Source organism: Sebastes umbrosus, chromosome 2 (genome assembly GCF_015220745.1).
Source record: "Sebastes umbrosus isolate fSebUmb1 chromosome 2, fSebUmb1.pri, whole genome shotgun sequence".
Taxonomy (NCBI): Eukaryota; Metazoa; Chordata; class Actinopteri; order Perciformes; family Sebastidae; genus Sebastes; species Sebastes umbrosus.
The window spans coordinates 33194814-33213496 of NC_051270.1; the positions used below are offsets into that span (position 1 = coordinate 33194814).

The 18683-nt window shown below is 39.6% G+C and overlaps 1 protein-coding gene across 3 annotated transcripts in view; it reads left to right on the forward strand.

Annotated features, from left to right (window-relative positions):
- LOC119504337 (zinc finger protein 609-like) overlaps nucleotides 1-18683 on the forward strand; it is a 99955-nt gene that overhangs the window by 12855 nt on the left and 68417 nt on the right. For all 3 annotated transcript variants that reach the window (XM_037796419.1, XM_037796408.1, XM_037796425.1), the window contains exon 2: nucleotides 16890-17773. In XM_037796419.1, the coding sequence (XP_037652347.1) occupies nucleotides 17018-17773 (756 nt within the window). In that variant the 5' untranslated portion in view covers nucleotides 16890-17017. The remainder of the gene's footprint in view (nucleotides 1-16889; nucleotides 17774-18683) is intronic.

Here is an 18683-nt window from a genome sequence, read left to right on the forward strand (position 1 = left end):
TGGGTATAACTACTATCAGTGAAAGGTAACATGCCACTCCTCCCCTGCCGTACATACATTTTCCAGCATCTAAAATGCCGACAGTGATTGAGTGTGTACAGAAGTGTCAGCACTCACTGTCAGATGTTACTGCCTACTTTTGCAGTTTTCATGAGCTCCTGAAGCTCCATGAGGTGGAAGGAAGCAGGCATATTTAATGTTATATGCAAAAAAAAGAAGCTACAGTAGAAATAATTGGTCAGTAATTGATTTTGCACCGTCAAAAACTTGCAGCAGTTCTGATCAATCATGAATTGGGTCCAAATTGGTGCTTCCTCCTGATACCCGTCAATGTTTGATTGTGACACTCGTGCCTCTCAGGAGCAGATCACTGCTGCATTGATTCTGGAAAGCGACCATGTGAGAGTGACGACGCTGTTTGAAGCTCCGCTTGTTGACTCTGCCTCTGTTGAGCAGCTGCTGGAAGAGAGGCAGGCAGTTATGTGAGGTTAATGGTTGTCCGTGCCCTCTCTCTAGTTAGTCATTCACATGGCAACACCTCAACTGTCCATGGTGCAAACAGTAGTGCAGTGTATTAGTCACTCAGCAGTGGCCTCTTGTCTTCTCATAGTTAATACTGTGCTCTCTGTATTTCTGTATTACAGATTTCTGCAGATCATTCAGCTGGTTAATAGAAGAATCAGTATGTATTAAACTAGATTGACAGTTTGTAACGTCCAGAGAAGTTATATGTAGATACCAGAAGGCTGGATGCCTTGTGTGCAGATGGTTATTTCAGCAAGAATCTACTGGAATCCGGCCCGGCAGGCTGCCTGTGCAGGAATGCATGTAATAAACAATACACAAAAGACTGAAGCGAAGAAATAGTGTCTTTATCTTATTCTATTACACACACACAAAGACCCATAAAGACACACACACACACACACCCAGCAGTGTTAGACAAGGGACTGTCTGCTCTTTGGCCTCAGGCCTTGTCCTTTCACAACGCTTCCTACTCTCTCATTTGTCAGTCAGTATTTAAGTAGAAAAACAAACTGACTTTACCCAACACATTTGTTTAACTCCTTCTGTGTTTGCTTTCTGGATTGAGGAGGAAAAACCTCAATATAACGTTGATTGATTGATGGGGGAAATATTCCACATGGACACTCAAGATTAGGATACTTCAAAGTTGGTACAGTTTGTAGCAGTGAGTCTGTGCTTTCACTACCTGAATATATCTGCTGCTTTTTGAAATGTAGTTGTATCTACAATGAAATGAGGACCAATAAAATTAAGTTTTGGTTTCTTTTGTGATTTCTTGCTAGTACATTTTCTTTCTTGTTCACCGTCTTTCGCTCTCTTTAAACAAAGTTTCCTCCCCTAGTTTCAACCAGGAAATGAATGGGCAAATGCTTGATTCATGTCTTGGATGAGGGTAAAAATACTAGGGCTGTCCTCGACCAGTAATAATATTGTATAAATCCCTAAATATCCCATGAAAAAAGGAATAATCCCACAACATTATTCATTTATCATATTCAACATTAATTATTATTGGTCATTTCTCAGACGGATATCGCTGTTTGTTATGTTTAAAGGAGCGTGTGGGTACAGTAGTGCGGCAGCGGCACTGTCCCGAAGCTTTGAATACCTTTGAATATTTCTCACTGAAGCTTTGAAGCCCCAAAAATGGTATTCGGGACAGCCCTACACAAAAGCACCATTTTAAATCTTGTGTTTACCAGAGATGTACTCATAAGTTTCTTAGAAATAAGTCAACCAGCATGAAAAAAGCATTAAAAAACGACTATTCGACTTTGACTAATTGACTAAGACCAAAACGACCGATTAGTCAACTAAGATAGAGAGAGAAACATCCCACCTGGACCAAAACATGCATGATTTCTTAACAAACATGCACTCACAAACAAACTAAAATTACGTCTTTAAATGGGGATGCTGTTATAGCGTCAAGGTGTAAATTATGTGAAGTAAATGCGACATAGTTTTAGACCAAAATCTTTATAGCGGGTGTGTGGCATATGGCTGCAGAGCATTACACGTCTTGAAGCTGGCCTGTTGATTTTCTCCTTGTTCATGTAGACCTGATTTTATCGTCTCAGCAAGAAAATGTGGCGCAACATCCATCGTCCATCTGTCCATCTTTAAAATTGAGTGTTGCCTTTGTTTTCCAAATGTGCTGCTTCTCTTATGTTTCTTGTGTAGTAGTGTCTTTCTTTGTCTTTACAAGCTAGCTTAAGTGAAAATTAGCATGTTAAGTGCCTTTCGGTCAAAAATGGACCCTTTAACAAGGTGTTCGATGTGACAAATTCTGGCACACAGTGAATCAGAAGAGTGAAAAGGGAAACGTGCATCGTTGGTTAAGCTTAGCGGTGTCGTCACATTAATAATCTTGATTTTAAAGCCTGACTTCAGTAGAGCTAACTGGAGGCGGTCAGGCGTGACCGTCGTGCTGATTATCCTCTAATGAGGAAGAGCCTGAGCCCTCTGAGCTGACTAAAGACCCCAACCCCCAACATCACCGCTGATACCTGAGTCTGATTAAATCAAGTGTCCTTAACACCGTAAGCTGACCCAAACTCTGGGTTCTTTACTGTAAACAGTTCAGTGACTGAAGTTTGAGACCATCGCAGGAAATAAACAACGAGGTGCTCAAGAGGAAACACCCATTAAACAGAAATGATCATATCCTATCACATTAGAGTACAAGTGAAAATGAGAGAGAGGGCTGAGTGTCCGTGTGCTTACTAGGAAATTTTCTTAAGTTAAATGGACTAGACATATTGCTAAAAATTATAATATTCAGGTAGAGCTGTTGGTGATTTTTATCATTTGGCCCAACAGCCCTGTTGAGAAATCACTTATATTCACTTAATATTTCTGCAGTAGTGTTTCCGATATTGCGTTCCCGGAGTGGTTGGGTATGAAGTTAATCTTCCTTTTTATATTCACTGCTATACTAAACCTTTTATTTATCACAGATAAACATAAGATGCAACCGCATCCACACTGATCAGCACACATAAACATCACCTCAAGAAAATATCATCTTTTAAAAGAGACTCACATCTCTCCTGCAGCTGCAAATTAGCTCATTTACAATGTTTAGTTGCTAAAGTCACTATTTAATGAATTTGATTCCTTTTGCATGTGAACATGTTGTGCTTAACTTCCTGTTTATTTGCATATAATACAATGGGTTGTTCTTGGGAGCTGGCATAAAAAGAGCAAACGAAATCAAGATGAATGACTAATGAAACAGATTTAAATAACAGAAACCTTTATTTACGGTATTTACAATACAGTCACAGCAGACAATAAACAGCGGCAATCACTCAGGAAGTTCCCGCTAATTCATGTTTGTTTACTACTGCTTTTGTTTTGGATTCGTCTACTTAAACTTTTGAACCTTCATATCATGTTGCTGCCACATCTTTTGAGGTCTTTTGTGACAAGATGTCAGATTCTTTTCTTATTTTGTGGACCTCTGGTCGTCATGTGTGAACACTATTTTGTTGGCAAAGTAAAATCGATGATCAAAACCAGTCGTTGAGTTTGAAACACATTTGCAGCGATGTCTAATGGGAAGACACCTTGAGGTTTTATTTATACCAACTCTGTGGATGGGGTGTCTTTCTCAACACTAAAGTAAAAACAAAGCACTTCAAGTGTTCCCTCGTCTCCACTGGTACTTTTCATGCTTCTCAATAATTCAGTGTCTTGGTCAATGCCGAAGTTCCCTTGCTTTTCTTCTTGTACAACAGTAGACTTTTAATTGTTAAAAAAAGTGCTACAATATATCAATACATTTTACTTACTTGTTTAATTTGCATACAATAATGCATCAACAGTTAGCACTGCAGTTTAATTTTATGACTGTTGTGGCACCAAATACAAGTCATATAATCATTATTAGCCCATAGTGAAGCGTACATATATGATACAGACATTGCGTCACTAAAAGTTACAAGCCGGCTCACTGTAGGTTATGTCTCACACATAGGCTAATACATGAATATGCACTCTTATATACACACACACACAGAGAGGAAGAGGGAGAATGACAAAGGAGAACCTCCTCCTTTTTACGAGCGTCAGTCGCCTTTCACCCTTCACTCACTCAGTCAGTCAGTCAGGCTGCATTCACACCAGATCAGGCGTTGTGGTGATTCTCCACAGGGTTGTGCAGCAGTGTGGGAGTGTCGCTTTAATAGCCCATTGACTGCACAACGATTAATGTCTTTTGTCCCCTCATGGCAGGGTTGTACAGCTCTTGATCGCCGGTTACGTGATTGGCCACCTCAATGTGACGTCGGGAAGTTGATAGCCTAAGAGAAACAGATCTCAGTCTGATGTAATGCTGCTAGAAAAGGTTTTATTTCTCCTGTGGCAGGTTGTGTCGGGGTAAAAACCCCCCGATGCCGTTGCATGTTTATGTGCGGAGCATCCTGTTGCACGCCTGGGAGTGCAGAGCCCTTTGTCCCATTCCCGTTCAGTCAGGAGTACCAAGCAAAGTCAAGCACGATTTTTATATTTTTTTGTGGTAAGCCCATGCATTAAAATGGCGGTGCTCACATCAAGGAGATCGTTCTCTGTCACTATAGATACCTCTTTATAATTTATAATATCTATTATATAATATATATTACAATATAATATTATCACAGAATTCGTTACTTGGTCCCACCGGTTCTTAGTATCTATACAATTCAGATGTTAAAAATGTTGTTGCATTTTTATGCAGATGACACCCGCTTCTACTTGAAGAGCTTCCTGAAACCTTCTGCAGCTAAATGAAAGCAAGTGAAAGATTGTCTTATTCTTACTCTTAACCAAGGCAGTCTTTCCTGTAATATTAAGATCATTATACAACCCTTTGCTTCACACTGCAGAAACCAATAACATAGTATTAATGTTTCTGGCTTAATGATCTGCTGTAGCTACTACAACAACTACTTCTCCATCTTAAATTTAATGTTGGTCATTTGAAGATATAACACAAACCTTGTTTTATAGTTCTCACTTGTGGAAATATAAAACTGTAATACTTAATAATGTCTGATTAATTGTGCTGCTCAGGTAATACTTTATAGAGCAATTCCACAAGAATTTAAATGCTAAATTTGCCATATTAGTGTTTAACCACACTCCGCCATATAGATGGATATACTAATGATATATTAATTAAAATTCAGTACAGATTTCAACCTTAAGTCTCTCCTCTGAGACATTAAATATGCACTCAGTGAGCGTACTTTACACAAACACGAACAAGAGTGCCACAGTAGATGCTGCTGCTGTTACTATATCGACTTGCATGGAGACAGAGTGTCTCAATTATAGAATGAAGTGAGCAGAGATAATGAGAAGTGTTTTGATAATCTTAGTGACAGGCTTTTGTAATTCAGAAATCATGGCAGAGTGCAATGGCTGAGCATGTTAATGGAGCTTCTCTTGTTTCTGCCTGAGTCCTCTTTGAGCTCAAGAAAAATCAATGTGGCACCTTGTCAAGGTTTTAAGATCTGGGTCTCCTCACATTCATCAGCTGTTGCCACAGACAAGCCACAATTTGATTATTTATTTGTACTCATCTGTGGGTCCAATTCCCAGTTTAGACTGGTCACCACTATTTAGGTTTGACAAAATTCTGATGGCCTTGGACATGTCATATATTTGATAATGTTTTCTAGGGTTGGGAAAAAAATCAATTCACTAGAGGTAGTTTTATTGTTGTAGTTTGAGTAATGTGACGTTATATCCGTTCCATATCCGTCAAACCAAAACAAACCGGAACGAGCCGAAACGACAAAGCACTTGAAACACACTGAAACACTTTGGGTTTCACACATTGCCAGGAAAAGCAGAGCTAGACATCATGGCTAAAGCTGCATGCTAACTCTGTCATGGACAAGAAACATTATCGTATTGTGGTAACGTGCGGTCAAGCCAGCCGTCACCCGCATCTCCGTGGTCAAATTGGCCAACGCTACAACTGTAGAGCACCCATATACTGACATGTATGTTAAATGCATTCAAACGGCCCCGATGGAGTTGACCATGGATGTATAAAGAGACTGGAGCTGATGCGAGAGCTAACGACGGACTAGGCGAAATAAGCGGAAGTATACACGTGTGACTACATCTGGTTTTGAAAATAAGGTTTTAACAAAGGGTATACAAAATACATACTAAATGGAAATAAGATTGTTAATAAATAATGCCTGATGATGACTGATATATTTAACTTCAGGACATCTCTGACTACATACATGCTGAAAATCAAACATTTTTACTGCATCAATTTAGATATTTTTCCAAAGTAAAAGTTCCTAGAAGTGTATGATTAAAATTTTCCCCATGGTCTAGTGTTAAAAAAGTTAACAAAAATTGCAATAAATCGTAATATTGAATCACAATACTTGTAGAATTGCAATACTTAAAGATCGCAATATATTATAGCCGATTATTGTATCGAATCGGGAGATAGGTGTATCGTTCCAGACCTAATGTTTTTCTTCCTACAAAGATTGGGAAATAATGTTTAGACCGTGCTGGAAATGAAGTTATTTCTGATAATATTTTACAGAGAATGAGCACTTGCGTGCCTGCACTGCATAGCTTGCATGAATGAGGATAAGGTCATTTACTGAGGCAAGTTATCAAATGACAGTAAATGCACTTAATTAAGCTTTGATTCATCTAAGCCAAATGTTTGTTTACTTCTAAAAGTCTGATATTTAGCTCAATTTGATTTCAGTTCACACAGAACTGACTTCATCTGTCAGCTACTTTTAAACCTTGAGAGCAAGTCTTTGATAGAGATATCAATAGATTAAATGACAGAACAAAGTGAGCATAAGCTGTCGAGCTAGAAACATTGATGAGATTCATGTTGATTTGAAGGACGTTTACCTCCCAATAAAAGATGTTAATCATTAGTTAGCCAACTAATCTGTAATTGCCCCAAAACATTCTCATATTTTAAACTGGCTGCTTTTCTAGTGCTGAGTGATCATCTGAAAACCATATTCGGTTAAGTATACAACATAATTACAGTGCAAGTAGCTCTTCATTTATGTGTATAGCCTTCAGTTGAATTAGTTGGCAGTTATCTCCATTTCCCCACTATTGGACATTTCACTTCAAGATGTCAGCTACTTCCAGCCCACGCATTTTCCTCATTAATGCACTTATCTGTCTGCATTAAAAAAAAAAAAAAAATTCCCTTAATAAGATTCGTTTTTAATTTGTCTCTTCAAACTCTGTGCTTGACGAAATGCTTCCAGTGCTTTCGGCCCACTTAACATCAATGTTTTTTTGGTGCTCACTTACTTGAGGATTTGAAATTTAAAAGTTTCTCTTTAGAACCGACACATTGATCAGTGTCCATGAATTATTTGACATGCTTGTAATCTGACTGGATAGTTGAGGATTGAGCCGAAGGACAGAACTATTAAATAATGTGACAGTCAATGTTTTAGGATTGTAATGTGTAACTGGTTTATTTAAATTTGGTCCTAGCAAACTGGTGTTTGGCTAGCTTTTGTTCTGGCACAACTGTGTAGTTAGATTTTTATAATGATTAGACATGGACCATATTGGCACGGCGGCCATTTTACTCTTAAGTCAAGCTCAGACTGGGAAGGATCTCTGGAAACTAAACTAGTCAGACAGCTATATAGCTAAAGATAGGTAAAGAGGTCCAAACATTTGACATGTGTACTCCAACTAAGTGTTGAAACAATCAAATGTGGACTGAGAAGTCTGTAAAGATTCCCAAAAGAATCCCCAAAAAAGGGATATAGCAACTGGATTAAAGGTTACACCCACAATGTCCAGCGAGTTGCTATTTAACATTAGCTAAATTGGCAAGCTAACGGTTGCTAACGGAAACATTAGCTAGTGTTATGTGTTTGACTGTTATTTAACCTCCTTCTCGACAAGCTGGTATGACGTGTTTGGTACCAATGGATTCCTTAGGTGTTCTCGTTTCATATGATACCAGTATGTAATACCTTAATGCCTTTCATGTGTTATGCAAAGTACTTTGTATTAGCTTGTTGTTGACAGGTGCTATACAAATAAACTTGTCCTGCTTTGCCTCACTGACCTCAGATAGCATTGGTTAAATTAGATAAGAACATGTTTCTACTCAACATGAAACACTCAGCTGCCTAGCAACAGAGGTCTTTGTTCATGAAGTAATTTTCAGTCAAAACAACCAAACGTTAGTCAGGCTGGATGTACTTGAAGGTTGATTAGCTTTAGCTTTTTAGGTGCTGTAATGGAGGCTCCAGAGGGAGGTCCTATGAAATTGGTTTGAGATTGTGGTTTTCTTCCTTAGCGTGATGTGTTCATGCACAAAACAGGATGAATGGGTAGGACTTATGGTCAGCAGGAATTTTAACCATATCTTGTTTTTTCCTCTGTTTTTCTCTGTTTTGCCCTTTAGTCCACAGTGAGCAGTTGTTTTTCACACCAACAAGCTTTTCAAACACGCACTATAGTTTTCATAAGTAATAAGAAAATGCTGGTCTTGGATTTTGTAAACTATGTAATATGCCTGCTCAGACATGGCGAGGAGCTCTGCGGCAGTAATGTCAAGAAGCCAGCTTTCTGATGCCTCTGTCTTTATGCGATCGCTCATTTTGAATGTCAGTATAGCTGATCATGTGCATTTAATGTCAGATGACACAGCAAACATAAAATAGCGATTCATTCGACAGTGTGTGAAGCAGCACAGGAAATAGTCTCTGCCTGGTTAACGGGTAGAATTTATGAACTATGATTAAATCAAATGACCTGAAAAGTCGTTTTAAACTCTGTTTACTGATTTATCCTCCTTACTGTGGATGTAGTCTTGATGTGAGAGTGAACAAAGCATGCAGGATACTGATACTTGCTGGGGATCATCAGTCACCGGTTTTATCAAAAGACAAAGAGATAAATCGCTGTATTTCTGTTTTCTGCACTTAACCCTCTTTACTGGAAAACTACCATGGAGATTGATACAGTTTGAGGCAGTGTGGTGTGAGAGCCTTGTTTTTTGTGCATCACACAAGAGCGTGGACATTAAAGCCTAATCAGCCAGAGAGCAATCTGCATATTTCACACTTATTTGGCTGCTGTCGATTTGAGTCATACAACTGCCAGTCCAAGAGAAGCAGAAAGCTGCTGCAGTCACAGATAAAAAAAATATGAACCCTTTGGCAATAATACCGGGAATGTTACAAATACCACCCGAAGTGACCTCATTTAATCTGTAATTAAATGAAAATACACGTTTAAATATAGGGACCTCCAACAAAATTGCATTCATATGAGCTTCAGTGAGGTCGCATTTCTTCTTGGCGTTCCTGTTGCTAACATGTTTACTGATAAAGATACCGGCTGACACACAGACTCCTGATTCCCATCACCTGGATTGGCTTGGTACGTTTCTATTTTGGTAATCAGCTCAAGCACACAATCCAATTACACGGAGGTTACCGTGGGGCTCTCTGGACGGGGACCTGCCTGTAAATGACCTGCAGAGCGAAGCGTGCACATTGCAAGACTGTACAACTCAAGTTAGTTTTTTCCTGCTTATGTTAGTGCAGCAGTGGGTTTGTAATCTGCAAACAGCTCGTTGCATTCTGTCCGAGTGACTTGCAAACAGAATGCGTATCAGAAGGACTTTGTAACCACAAATCTAAAAGAGTACGTACAGATCTTGTTATTGTGCACATTGTCAACCAACTGATTATGGGCAGTTATAGTCACGAGAACCACGTTGTCTGCAAAATTCTGAAAATGTGACGGTACTCGTTTATCTACAATTCGAGACTAACGGCGTTTAAAATCCGTAAGGACGCAGTAAATTCACTATTGACGCATCCTTGGGATGCACCCTATTTTTTTCTTTGATAGTGCTACACTGTGAACAACAAATCCGTCTTGAGATCCGCAGGATGAGAGCTAGTTAACGTTAGCTCTTAGCAGCCGGTGGGCAGCACAGTCCTGCAGAGCTAACAGCTAACGTTAACGGAGGATGCATTGCGTTTCATATGCATTCAGGCTCTATTTAGTAAAATGAGTATTGGGCGAAGGTAAATTATAACGTTATGGAGATATGTTCAAATGTAATTGTAAAATTTAGTTTTTGCCGAGATAAATGAATAAATCCAGTTGTTTGAAGGAGATTTTTTTCCACAGCAATATAAAATGGATATTAGAGAGAGAATTATGACCTATAGTGTTTATTGTTTTGTTTTAGTGTTTTATCGTGGTATTGAGTATCGATCACTGGCATTGTTATCGACCACTACATTTCTGGTATCGTGACATCCCTACGGAGTTATGTGGTGCTAAACGGGGGATTTACAAGGGTGTACTTTCCCTTTTAATAGGAAGTGGTGGTTGAATTTTATGGAAGGCTTTGTACAGCCAAGAAGAACAAAACATCCTATCATGTTCTCACAAAAAAGTCCATCTCGATTGGGAATTTCTCAGAACGTTTACATAGAGTACTTCCTTGTTTGGGTGTGGAAAGGACTGCAACTAATAATTTTAATTAAAGAGTAATCTATTGGTTTTCTTTTATTAATCAATTAGTTAGTCTATAGAAAAAAATTATTATATACACAGGTTACAACATACAACAATATGTCTCAAAGAGCTTATTTTGTCTGACCAAAGTCAGCAAAACCAAACATTCTCAATTTACAAAACTGACATAAAATAAACAAACCATGTCTTTGCGTTTACGTTTGGTTTATTGTTTTAGTTATGCGTCGGGTGTTGGCCCAACCCCAGTGCTTCTGCATATGCCTCGCTGTTCAACCAGTCAGCGCTTGTTTGATACACAGAGCCACAGCTATGCAGGGTATGTAGTTGAGAGTTTGCAGGTGTTAAAATCTTCTCAGTGAGCTACGACAAACCCAGACTCTCCCCGGCTTCTCTGCAAGACAATTTAAAGCAACTCTGGAGAAGCATCTTTCAGCCCTTAATGAGATTTGGAGTACTGGAAGCAGAGATGAGACAATAATCATGACCGCATATGTACCTCAATAAAAAATAAAAACATCATAGCAAAGTGTATTATGATTGTAATTATAGCAGGAACAACAACGAACAGTGGCTGCAGTAATACACGTTCATTGTGGCGAAAGCATTTCTCAGATCTGTATTTCCATAAAAAATGGGATAAAACTGTGATTTTTAACATTAAAGTAACTACGTGTTAAAGCTGATTTTCATCTTACTTCAGTAATTATTGTGATAATATCATGCACTGAAGTTGTTCTGGCGCAGATAATCCTACTGTGAAATCTTCTTGTCGACACATGCCTAATTTGGGAGCATATCTCATTTATGCCTGAGCTGAGAAGCCGTTTTTTTTCATCTGTTCAATTCAAACTATAATTACCTGTTCTGCATTCTGACATATGGGACTTGAAACATATGTTAACCATCACATGCTGTTATTTTTGCTGTAGGAAGAAAGCAAATGTATATTTGGTGAATTCCATGTCGAACTGGCTGCACACAAACAGTGATGTTTTAGCATTTTTTAAAGGGAAACGAAAGTCACAGTAGGAGTCACTTGTCATGTTTCCCTGTGCGCTTTGCAACCCGTCTGGATCCACACCTCTGTCTGTCACATTTAAACCAGCCCCGTCTTATAAATGACACGGTAATTCGCAAGTGATTTCGCATGCAGTAAGAAGGCCGTTCTTGCTTATGGCGTGTCATTTGTACACCATGTAGTCTATAATGACAGCAATACAAACACTTGTGCGAAATATGCCACACTCAGAGCTAGTGACATAGAATAAAAAGCAAGAAAGACTGCTTATTGCGTTAGGGTGGGATGGGTCCAACAAACACAGGACTTTCAACCAGGAGGGTTAGGTTTCCCAAAGTGTTGTTCAGTTATTTTTAAATGTATGACATGTTTTCGGTACTTGCGTTACGTTGTTTTCGTACGTATTTGACTTAGTTTATGTACTTATTTTAAGCCCAACTATGATGTTTAACTAAGTGGTTTTGTTGCATGACGTAAAAATGACATGCGAAAAGGCTAAAATGTGTTTTCATGACAGATAGAAATGTCCATGTAATGTGCTATTTTTTACGCTTTCTCATGAGATCGGGTTGTTAAAACAGTCAGCAAAATGGCCAGATAATAAGTCCTGTGTTGTGCCTGAACAGATTCAGTGCCCGAATATAGACAAACCTCTACTTTCTGTTTTATGCACAGATAGTGTTCCCAACAGTCACATGCAGAAAACCACATTATGCCAGGTCTGATTCAGATGTGTTGCACAGCAAATCGACCAGAAATCGCTTTCCCTCTGTCCTTTTTCTGCACTTCCATTGCAGCTCATGTGGCCCCTGTGATAGATTGCTGAATGAAACTGGATCTGTGAAAAAAGGACAAGCACTCTGGGAGTTGCACAGCCTGCATGCCTTTCGCTCAACAGGGCACTCACTGGGACATTTCCTCGACGGGGCTTTTTCAAAAGGGCTTGCGCTGCAGTTCCAGCTAAGGGCAGTACAGTAGGTCAACCGCCGATAGAGTTACAACCTCTCTTTTGTGGAGGTGTTGGACAAATTAGACCTCACAACTGTTTACCCAGTCAAACAGGGACAGCTGCATCTCTCCGCCCTCCAAAACCTGCCGCTGACTGTTGTTCCTTTGGGGAGCCATCTGTGAGGCACAAGCAGGCACGGTGATCAAATGATTGTTCAACAGTTTTACCTCTGTCTCTGCTGGGGGTGATATGAATGGCCCCTTAACTGAATCAACATGAGCTCTGTGCATTATGTGATGCAGCTGCCATTTTGGACTGTTGTTCTAATGAGAGCTGACTAATGGTAGATGGTGCAAAATGACTGCTTTGTTGGGAACAACCCAGCTTTAAAGACTGGAGCAGTAGCATCTGCACTTTAACAGTATAAAGCAGTTGTTGTATTTCACATCTCTTTATTTCCTGAGGAAGATACAACAGGGCTGGTCGGGTTTTCAGTGTCATAACTGGACAAATGGGTATTTAGAGTATTTCTTGGAGCTCTTCCATAATAGAGAGATTAATTTAATTGTACTCCCAACAGTAATGAAGCAGAAAATGTGCTGATATCCCCATACAATCTCTTTGGATGCTGTCATAGTTATCGGAGAAGCTTCAGGATTTGACTTGATAAGCCCATCAGGATGAGCCGTATTTAGTAAGGGCTAATAGATCTGGGGATGTAGAGTGAATTTGTAATAATTTCAGTTTCAATTTGTGGTTTAAATGCTGTGCAGGTCTGCTGACTTTTGTAAATTGACAAGTCTAATAAATAAAGTTGAGGTTAGATATTCAACACTTTTTAAGCAAGTGGAGCTCTCAATAACTAGAAAATCATGCTTGTTTACAGTGTTTTTATCAATTCTTCAGTTCACTTATATAATTAAGAGAACACACTTAAAGGAACAGTGTGTAACATTTAGGGGGATCTAATGGCAGAGTATATTAGTAATAAGTATGTTTTCTTTAGTATAATCACCTGAAAAAACGAATTCTCGTTAAATTAGAATGAGCCGTTTATATCTATATAGGGAGTGGGTCCTCTTCACAGAGCCGGCCGACATGTTTCTACAGTAGCCCAGAACGGACAAACCAAACACTGGCTCTAGATAGGGACATTCACATTTTCACGTCGGCCACTGTAGTTCCACCTCACCGCTAGATGATTGTTTTTTTTCCAGAGCTGATGATGGGTGTAGCTAACAAGTAAACCATCTCGCTTCTTCTCATTTCTGTTGAGAGTTGCTCATGCACAGTACCGATCGGGTAGCAAGTGACACGTGTTGTTGTTGCTCTTGTGTAGCTTAAATGAGCTAATAAATGATATGATAACATGCTATCGGATCGGTGCATAGACTCGTGTACTCGCTGATACCCGATCCAGCATTTTAGGCTGTATCGGAGGCATTTCCGATACTGTATCGGTATCGGAGCAACTCTAAAATAAAGTGGGAAATCAAGGTGGGAATTTTAGTTTTGCCTTTGCGGAAACAATTCAATGTTAAGTTGCTTCTAATCAAGGGTGCAGTTTGAATTAAACCATTTTACCAGAGATCGTAAAGTAAAGTAAATGCATTGTTGAAATAACATGTTATGATGTTAAAATGCCATAGCATGAATATTGATACATTTATCAGCAAAAGTCTGCCAGTCTAGGCAGAAAATATTTCAGATATCTACTAGAAAATGTAAGATTCATTACTTAAATTGCAAAACACAAAGCAAACACACCATGGCTACTAATCAGACATACGAACCCATGTATATCATTTTGTGAGGATCTTTCCAGGGCTCCACTGCGAGCTGTTTGGCTGTATTTTGTGCAAAGCACAAAGAGAATCATCAGAATTCATGCCTGTTTGAGGCGGTATTGATCTCATCACCCTTACCACCACTCCAGAGTCTTTTGTGCTCGGGCTTCCTCATCCTTCATGTTCTTTATCGCACGGGGAGATGACAACTACAGATGTGAGTGTTAATTATTTACCAACATGCAGTGAGCTCTCAGGGGACTGTAAGCACAAGATTCTCAGAAAATTGACTTTTTCTGGTACTGATATCAGCACCAGTGTATTTCCAGCTTCTGAGGGGTTAAACCATGAGACGCAATGATACCTTTTTTCTCAGTACAGATAGGAGTATTAAGTATTTCTTCTGGTCGATGCCTTGTAACATCTACCATGAGTAGCAATGGTATACAATGAAAAGAAACAGTTACATGAATATGAATCAGTGTCAGTAATGGTTATTTGTACAGGAAGCCATTAAAAAAAAAAAAGAAATTTCCTCACTGAAGATTTTTTACTATTCCAAATAGCCATGGTTGTAGTATTTAAAATAGACAAACTAATTGGCTGATGCTGAAGGCGAGTACTAAAGAGCAGTAATGGTACTGATGTAGCTGCCAAGGCCAACTGTATTTATATAGCATGTGTTATTCACAAGGGAAACTCAATGTGCTTTACATTAATAATTCCTCTGCATAATTTCAATGTATAACTATAAACACATATTAAAGGTGTTAAAGAGATTTCTTTTCACAGCCAAACACACAAACCCCAAACAAGTAGATTTTCACATTGATGCTAAAATGTTTCACTGTTTCTCTTTGCAATCAATCGCTGTCATATTTCACAAAGAAAGATTTGCAAATATTAAGAAGGACATTTAAACCCTAAACCCTAATCTGAGAACATATTTATTCTGAATTGTAAACATTGAGTAGGAAACCTTAACCCTCATTTTTTTTTTAATATCTCTGTAACGGATGCATGTAGCAACTTAATTTAAAAACTATCCTTTAGTGCACCGTTCCACCGTTACAAGTAACCGTCACTGGCTTTTATAATCCATCCAGAGGTTTGGTAATCCATCAAAGAAACATTGTGGTATCTTCGGAAAATTATAAAAGTGATAATCCGATGTTTTATGTATTTATTTATCCAATGCCGACAACAGAAACAACTCTTCAACGTTACTGTTTAGGTGAATGATATTTCTGGCAGACATGTTGACTCTGTCTTCTCCAATCACAAGCTGTGAAATTAGACGGTGAACCGTGTGCAAATTACTGCACCAATGACGGTTGCAAAATGGCGCATCGCTGATTTACAGACGTGATTAAAGAGCTCTATTTCATGTGTTGAGCATTTAGAAATCTACTGCAACACGGAAGCAGCCTTCAGAGAATAAATAGATACATGAAAATAGTTATCTGAAGTGTATTGAGCTACTTAAAGACACTCGCGGAAGTGACGCGGTCGGCAAAAGGGCAGAGAGCTGCATAATAATGCCAGTTCTATTGGGATAAATGTTTTGTTTGTCTGTGTAATAGTCTTTATTTATGGGGGGGTTTCACCTGAGGCCTTGGGCTACAAATGTGAGGATAGTAAACTTTACACATAGTTGTCGTAGAAAGTGAATGAATTGTTGAAACATTCAATTTCCGTTTGACTTTTTCTTGGGATTTCTTGGTATTATAACTTTTTATAATATCATGTGATATCACAAGGGATGCACCGGATGCACTGTCACTGCAGCATATAATATATATATTATACAAATAGCCCATGTTGTGCTGAAAAAACTGGCAATCAATTACGTGCTTGTGCCTTACAGTACGGAATTCATACACATTAAGTATATTAAAAGAGTCCAGGCCCTAGTAATGGGAAAAAATGGCCCAGACCCCAGAGGGTTAATTTCTTGAGGTTCCATTTTGAAGACGTGATTTGTTATATCCATGTGGATCTGCTCTTTGTCCAAAATTGCGATCCGTCCTCGAATTAATGTGCTGAAAGATATGAAACATGGTGACCTTTTGGCTATATTGTGTAAGCAAATACAACAAACCGATGTTCTCCCGAGCCATACACTGGTTCATTCATGTTTTTAAGCTCCTCTGCTAATGCAAGATTACCATTGTGTGCTGGAGTTGAAAAGGCACGGCTCCATAAACCATGCGGGGGTGTGTGAGGCCAGCTACTCCTTATTTATCAGCAGTGACACTATCAGCAGCGCCTTGTGAAAAGAGAGCCAGTCATTCAGAACAGTGGGGCCACCTTGGCTGTCAAAGCAGGATTTAAGCTACATTTCCCATGGTTGCCATGACGACTGTGGGAAGTGATTATGAGGAGAGGGTTTCGGGGCAGTGCTGTCACACCAGTGGGTATTACCATAGTGGTTTGCGCAGTGATCATGAGAGAATTACTGGCTCGTGATCAAACGTTTTTTTTTTGTACCCAATGAAATGCTCTGTTCTGTGATGGCAGAGTCGTAGTTCTGCTATTTCTATGTCAGAAGACTAATATAACTCTTCTCTTTTCTTTCTAGGACAAAATGTGGTTAAATGGGACCGGGACGAGTAGACCGTGAGGATTCTCTAACCCTTGCCCCCGAGTCCCAACCGTCTGAGAGGGTGTCGGACCTCACTGAGGCAATCCTGGGCCGTTGGCACTAAAATGTCCCTAAGTGGTGGCACTGCAGGCGGGAAAGGTGTGGACTCTAATGCGGTGGACACTTACGATAGCGGGGATGAGTGGGATATCGGTGTTGGAAATCTGATTATTGACCTTGACGCTGACTTAGAGAAGGACAAACTTGAGATGTCTGGCACCAAGGACGGCATGGCGGCACCTCCCAGTGCAGTGGCAGCGTTGCCCGACAACATCCGGTTTGTTAGTCCAGTGTCTGGCTCTCAAGGCAAGGAAAGCAAATCCAAATACAAGCGCAGTAAGAACTCTAAAGACAATAGTAGCAAAGCTTCAGCTGGTGATGGGGGTAAAAAAGAAACAGGACGGACTCAAGTTGAGCCAACGGGCACGGCAGCGGGTGCAGCAGCTGCTGGCAACAATTCCACCTCTGGGAAGAACATGGAAAAAGGGGGCAAAGCCTCCAGAGGTGTGCTGAGTGGTAAAAAGGAGAAAGAAGGGGCTGGTGGGAAAAGTAAGAAGGACAAAACAGAAGGAGCCCCAATCGTGGCAATAGCCGCTGCGGAGAAGGATGTTGTGTCTCAAGCCCAAGTTGCTTTGGGGAATAGTCGTAACGCAACCTTTGAGAACACACAATCAACAGACTTGGCAGAAGCCAATCAAATGGGGAATATTGCACTTGAACCTGTAGGGATAGTACCAGCATTGACTGCAAAAACTGAACCAGAGGAGGTGGAAAATGGTAACGGTGAATGCAAGACGTTAAAGAAGGTGAAAAATGAAAAGGTAAGTTTTTCTTTTTACCTTTTTATGCTGAATGGATTTGTTTGGTGCTGTGTTACATTATTTTACTGACTGGTGTTGAGATGTATTCACCTTGTCAAAGGCAGTTATTAAATCAAGATTTTATTCGGTCAATTGCAAAGTTGACATGAATAGTTGATGAAAGCAATACGCAACTTTAAATACATTTGTATAAAAAAACGTTAAGTATTTTGGTATAACAAAGGCACACACATACAAACATTGTTCTGTTTTGACAGTTTAACTCTAAATGAAGCTATGCTAGCCTGTCAGCATATTTTGGAGTTTGATGTAAAAGTTCAATTGTGCCCTGAACTCAGTTGTTGAAATGAGTGGACAACTACTCAAGTTATCTTTTATTTTCCAGAAGCCAGCAACAATTATACAACTGTGGAGTTGCATTTGTCTTTGAAAAGTATCTTTAAAGCCCCCCTCCAGCCAGTGTTACTTCCTGTTTTTTGGTTAACGTTCTTTCTTAAGCAGAGAATGGGGGTGTGGTTAATACTTGGACGTAATTCATTACCACTGCAACCAGATTGCATCATTTTTCAACCCAGTTTAGATCAAACCAGCTTAGATTTACTGTTTATCAGACCACAAATTAATTAACGCAACACACCGACTCTCTCTCACTCGCCCTCCTCTTTACCGTCTCCTCCTGGCGAGGCAGCCGTCTGGCTGCTGCACTGATAACACGGCGCTGGTATGAGAAAATTAATTAAATGGGTTTTATTTCTATAAAACAAACCAAATGACGGCGGGGGCGGTGGGTACGTAATGTAATCGGTGTCTGCCTGACCACCGTGTAACACCGGTAACACAGACTACCATGGCAAGCCTAGCAACAACCTTCTTTTTTTAAACTTTGAACACAAAATTAAGTTATTTGTAC